Source organism: Carya illinoinensis, chromosome 13 (assembly GCF_018687715.1).
Source record: "Carya illinoinensis cultivar Pawnee chromosome 13, C.illinoinensisPawnee_v1, whole genome shotgun sequence".
In the NCBI taxonomy this organism is placed as follows: Eukaryota; Viridiplantae; Streptophyta; class Magnoliopsida; order Fagales; family Juglandaceae; genus Carya; species Carya illinoinensis.
The window spans coordinates 15,803,161-15,809,023 of NC_056764.1; the positions used below are offsets into that span (position 1 = coordinate 15,803,161).

The following is a 5,863-nucleotide window of genomic DNA, read 5'->3' on the forward strand; positions in this document are numbered from 1 at the left end:
GCTTGAACTCGTTTCTCCTAGTACTTAACGTATTTATCTTTGAAGTTTATGTCTCAAACCTCTTCCATATCAATAATAATGGAATTAGTTATATATGCATCCCTCCATTAATGAAAGTAATTTCTAGAAGACAAATCTTAAATAATTATAGATACCTATGATAATACAACATTGCAATTTGTTAGAATATATATATATAGTTAGATAATTAAGTTTATTTCTTTTTTAAAATAAGTGAGAATTTAACGTGGCATTTGAGTAAAATTATGAACCCAAGAGGAAGATAAAGAAGTGTGGTCTCTCAATCACAACGGTAAATACTCGGTCAAAACAACTTACCAGGTGTCTATAGTATTCCAGAAAACAACTCAGCAAAACCAAAATTCCCTCTTCAAACTTTTGTGGAATTTAAAATGCATGATCGTCACAAGTTCTTGTTATCGAAAATACTCTAGGATATTTTACCAACAGAGGAAAAGATCAACGAAAGAATACGACAACAAGACTATAAAGAGTGCACTCTCTACAGCCAATAAAAGGAGGCGCTACTTCATCTTTTTGTGAAATGCCCCATTGTTAGAATTCTTTGGAAGCAAAGCACCTAGCCGCTAAACTTAGAACGATTGCCCATTGAATCCATCTCAGATTGGATACAAATGACCATCTACCCAGGGAAGTTTTTAGGTTTGTAGGGGAAGGAAAGTCATGATTTTCAACTTTTTGCAGTAATTTTGCTGGACAAACTATGGAGAAAATGGAATGATATCATTCACAACGAAAATTCTGTTTTCACTTTGGAAGACCTCAAAAGACAACTTTTCATAATTTATGGAAACTCAAAGGAAGCATGGGCAGGAAGCACTTATCTCAAAACCTCATAACTGAATTGGATCTCTCCTTCCTTTGGAACTCAAAGTGTTTCTTTCGATGCAACGGTAAAAAATAATTTTTCAGTAGCCTCGTCAATTTGAAGAAATCACTTGGGAGAAGTTCAGGAGATAATAACTGAAAAAATCAATTCTCCTATTCCGTTGGTAGTCGAAGCCTCTGCAGCTCTGTTCGCCATCCATATGGCAAGTAATTTGGGGAAAATAGCAATAGATGGCGACACTCAATCTGTCTTCTCAGCAATTGAGTGTTAAGACTCAACTCTTTTCTAGTCATTAATGTCTCCGATTATTACAGATATTCGTCAGATTTTTAAAGATCATCACGACTGGACATTTATCAAAATTCATCAATTTCAAAATCGATATGTGCACTTAGTGGCGCAATGGGCAGCAACAAACCAAGTGTTTGGAAACATATCCCTTTTATCAATCTTGCAATGCTTTGTGTATCTTGGTAGTGATAAAGATCCTCCTTAAACTTCGTATATTTCATCTATTGATATATCTTAAGCTTGATTAGGAAAAAAAAAAAAAAGATTTGATTTATAGGAGATGTTTAGAATATATATATATATATATATATATGTCGATGATCTTTGATTTTTCTAACATAAATATATAGTCTAAAGAAATAAACTCATTGAACTTTTTTAGATTTTCCTGCTGTCAATATATAGACCCCCAACTACTTGCTGAGTTACGAAAGCATTAATTAATATCATATTGGAAGTAGAAGGAGATCATCAGATGTCATAAATTTTTATTTCAATCGGAATGGCCTGAACTAACAGAATAGAATTCAAAAATATGAAAAAAGAGTTCTGAAAAACACGCTAGCCTGTCTTGTTCATGGAAGGTAGATCTACAAATGTTCTCGAAGAATAAACAATGTATAATTAACAATGGAAATAAATTTAATACATCATGTATACGTAATCCGTCCCAAGTCCTAAGCCTCCATTTATCCTATGCCTATAAAAATTTTATAAAAAAGTAAGCCACAAACTAATGTCGAGACTAAATGTAATACATCAGATTTATTTTATATCAAGTTATATTAATTTATAAATATTTTTATAAAATTCTTATATAGACTAAATATTTCTCACGCCATATAAGATTCAAGGGAAACCCCTGACAGTGACAGAATTTAATCTTCCACTTCACTTGGTCTATATAGATGCACTGATCGCCTATTTATTGGTTGTAGTGGTCTTGCATTTGTCTCTGAGCCCTGAAAAAAATAAGGAACAACCATCTTTAATTACTACATGAATATACACTTCGAGAGGGACCCCTCCCCTGACAAAGAAATTGAAACTTTGATGTGATATGTACATGTTTCATATATAAAGGAATAATCGAGTGAGTGGATATACTCACATCATGAACGGCCACGCGAAGCAACCTAACTTGTTCTCGTGTAACAGTCCTCACCTGATCATGAGTTAACTTGATCAGAATTATTTACATCTTTAATAACGATACATGAAGAGTTGGCAAAAAAAGAGAAACAAATTACATACCTTTCTCACGATGGTCCATACAACATTTTGAGTACAAGGGGGAATTGTAAGGGACCCAATATATCTGTAATACTTTCTACTGCCTATTTTTATCTTCTTTGGGTCGACGATTCCCATCGCTGTCACTTCTTCACTGTTACCAGCAACGGCTGACAACTGATGCCTTATCTGTACGTAGATATACACAACACAAGCCATTAGAGAGAGAGAGAGAGACAGAGAGAGAGAGAGAGAGTCTTTGATTTTTATTTACCAATGTCAAGAAAGAATCAGGGCGGCCAATCGTGTACATAATTCCAACCACAGCAACTTTTCCATCTGAACTCTCATGGACCATGTGCACCTCTACATCAAACTTCCGGCCATTGATAGTGTGTTCGGAGGGTGAGTGCCAGTGGCTTTGCTGGAGTACATATTGAGTACCGTTTATTTCAATATATCCGGCGCCGCCTTCCCATTCCAGCTGCATTCACAAATGTTAATTAATCAAGAAGAAGAATGGTTACTTGAAAGAAATCATGAGGAAGGCCGGAAAAATAATTTGCAGATTTCTTAAGACTTGCGCATGCTCTTTACCAGAAAATCTCACCAAACCTAACAGCTAGATCCTTTCGTTGTTTCTTCTTTTGTGATAATTATTATAATATTTTGGAAAGAAATATTACTATATAATCGCTATCAATCCCATGACGTATGAAAATAGCTACAATGATTTGTCTTCTAGTTGGTGGATATGTAATCGCACATTATTGCATTCCCATTATTTATTTCAGTAATTTCTCTTTAATAATTCCCTCTTCATGATCTTTTGCTTACCTTCATGTCATGGCCTCTATTTTTGAGAGTGGCATTAGATGGACTGTAATTCCGATTAAGTCTCCCCAAATGGGAAACTATTTCCACCCTTTCATTCAGCAAGTCAATAGGCGATTGCGTTGATCCATCTTTGCATAAGCTCCATTCAGGGTGAATCTCTCCCCATCGAGACGGTCCCTTTCCACTTTTCTCACTGTAGTCAAAGTCTCGTTCATCATCTGCACCATTAAGGAAAGGGGAATGAATACATTTATGTTATGACAGCACCTTTACTAATTCACAGATTTACGAAAACAAGGAATGTCTATACATCACCAAAAGCTGAATACAATGGTAAAGAAGTTAGGTGAAAACAAGCATTATTATTATAGACAGATTGTTAAAAGAAAGTGAAAGAATAATGATTATAAGACTGATGAAAACCTAAGTTCTAAAATATAAGTTTACTGAAGAAAACAAGATAGAACTACAGAAACGCCTTGAAGAAAGTGTTTGGAAGCGTCCTTTATGCGTCTATATATTGTGTTTTGCATGTCGTGCCCATGCATGTTCGTTTGATGGAAACAAAATAAGGATTCCAATACATGAGAAGCATTGGATTTTGCCTTACCAACTTCTTGAGATGTTGCAGGCCGGGATGAATGCAAAACAAGAGCAATGAAGAAACAGCAAAACAAGAATTGGGTTACTGGCTTCATCTTTCCGATCTTGGAATTTCCACGATTTTGCAATATGTGTTGGAGAGGTTTGAGCACTCGGTTGGGCATATATATACACACGCGGCACCAAATGTTTCTATGCGCATTGAAGAAAAGCGTTTGAAAATTGAAATCTTTTTCTTGTTTATTCGCCAAATGTCCATTTCAGCTAGCCGGTTTGAAAATAGGAGCATAATGATAAGTTGCTTCCAACCCCCACCTTTTTTTCACCAATATATTAATTAATTACTGTTTAGAAGACGACCCAGATGGCCTTTTTGTCGTCCTTTTACTGGCGTATTGGTGTAAGCAATAATGTGAAACCAAATACTTTCTGAAAGAAATCTGACTGAAAATCCGAAGGAAAACTTTCATTTGGCTATCGAGATTCGAAGCATGTGGTTCGGAAACAAACAAACAAAGGGCCAGGCAGCATAATATAATTATTAAATGGACACGTGATGATTCCGGCCTCCAGCAAATAATATAACATAGAAGTTGGCAATCGATTCTTCTGTGGCAGGTTTTTTATTCTTTCTGATAAAGTGGTTGTGTACTGAGTCAAAAAAAGTGAACCACAGCCAGACAGATCGAGGACGGAAAGTGTTTCAACTCCAATTTTATACTTTATGGAACTCATTTCGTTGATGTGGATGACTGGTTTTGAGAAATATCTAGAGTATCATTTGTCTTCATTATGTTTTGTAGAACCTCATGCTTGTACTCGTTTCTCCAAGTTACGTATATGTATATCTTTGAAGTTTATGTTTCAAACCTCTTCCATATCAATAATAATGGAATTAGTTATATATGCATCCCTCCATTAATGAAAGTAATTTCTTTTTTAAAATAATCTGAATTTAACATGGCATTTGGGTAAAATTATGAACTCGAACTTTGAAATAGGAACTTCATCCGGTGCCCACTTTGATTATATACTTCACTTGTTTGCTTCACCTGACGATCGACATTTATAAGTATTTCTAGCTATATAGATCGATGACGTTTGTTGGGTACAAAACTGCACATGCATGTTGAACCAATATTTTTCTTTTGCGTGCCAAGGAACCCATTTTAGTGTTCACATACAATTTTTAGATTAAAATATATCAGCATGCTTCAAAGTCCTAAATTTGAGATCACAAAAATAGAGCATAGGCCAAGAATTCAATTCGAATGACCACACAAGGAGCAAGTTGGGGAATGATTCTTCTCTTCCAAGCATAAAAGTAAAATTTGATTATATATTATATGGTGGTAGTCAAAATTAGTTCACACTATTAAGGTAACTTTCCCCGGCCCATGACGATGATGCAATTCTTGACCCAAAAGCAGAAACGTTGGAGAGTGGTTGGAAAAAGGCTCAAGTAAAATCTGACGTTTGAAGTAGGGACCTCTTCAAATGTTTTGAAATCTTTTTTATGGTGATCTAATGTTTGACTCCAGGGTGAAAACGGTGAAAAATTTATTTTATATTAATTTACAGAATTATTCTTCATTTTATTTTTCAATACTGCATAATGGTGGAGTGCGAGTCTCACGTTCCATTAATAATTTGGAAAAATAACTTTCCATGAGGAGGATTAAAAAATGAGGAGAGCTATAATCACAAATGCATAAATTACGTAAAAGTAATCATATAAATTAATGTGATTTTATCTGATTTGTTAAACTTATTTTACAATTAAAATAACTTTAAAACCTAAACAATCACATCAAAATTCGTCAATTTATGATATTATTTTTGTGTATTCTCTTTATGGTTAGAGTATTTTCATAAAAAGAAACTTGTGGCTGGTTGAAATATTTTTATGGATCTATATATACACCTTTACATAAGTCTCCAACGACTGGCCCCAAACAATCAACATTTCTATATATCTTGGTGGGCAAATTGACTTTTAGTTATTTGACATTAAGAATACATATATAT

At 34.5% G+C, this 5,863-nt stretch overlaps 1 protein-coding gene across 1 annotated transcript; it reads right to left on the bottom strand.

Annotated features, from left to right (window-relative positions):
* Positions 1 to 1,709: 1,709 nt before the first annotated feature.
* LOC122292568 (alpha carbonic anhydrase 7-like) lies at positions 1,710 to 4,027 on the bottom strand. The gene is made up of 6 exons (XM_043100980.1): positions 3,843 to 4,027; positions 3,233 to 3,450; positions 2,670 to 2,879; positions 2,417 to 2,584; positions 2,274 to 2,327; positions 1,710 to 2,124 (listed from the first exon to the last, which is right to left on the bottom strand). Exons 1-6 carry the CDS (start codon positions 3,997 to 3,999, stop codon positions 2,041 to 2,043), a joined length of 891 nt encoding a protein of 296 aa, XP_042956914.1. The 5' UTR covers positions 4,000 to 4,027; the 3' UTR covers positions 1,710 to 2,040.
* Between the last annotated feature and the right edge of the window lie 1,836 nt (positions 4,028 to 5,863).

Excerpts from the sequence above, each read along its gene's own strand:
- LOC122292568 (XM_043100980.1), bottom strand. The coding sequence starts at position 3,999 with ATGCCCAACCGAGTGCTCAAACCTCTCCAACACATATTGCAAAATCGT. Across the intron at positions 3,451-3,842 it reads TGCAACATCTCAAGAAGTTG|ATGATGAACGAGACTTTGAC; the intron begins GTAAGGCAAAAT and ends TTAATGGTGCAG. Across the intron at positions 2,328-2,416 it reads TATGGACCATCGTGAGAAAG|GTGAGGACTGTTACACGAGA; the intron begins GTATGTAATTTG and ends ACTCATGATCAG.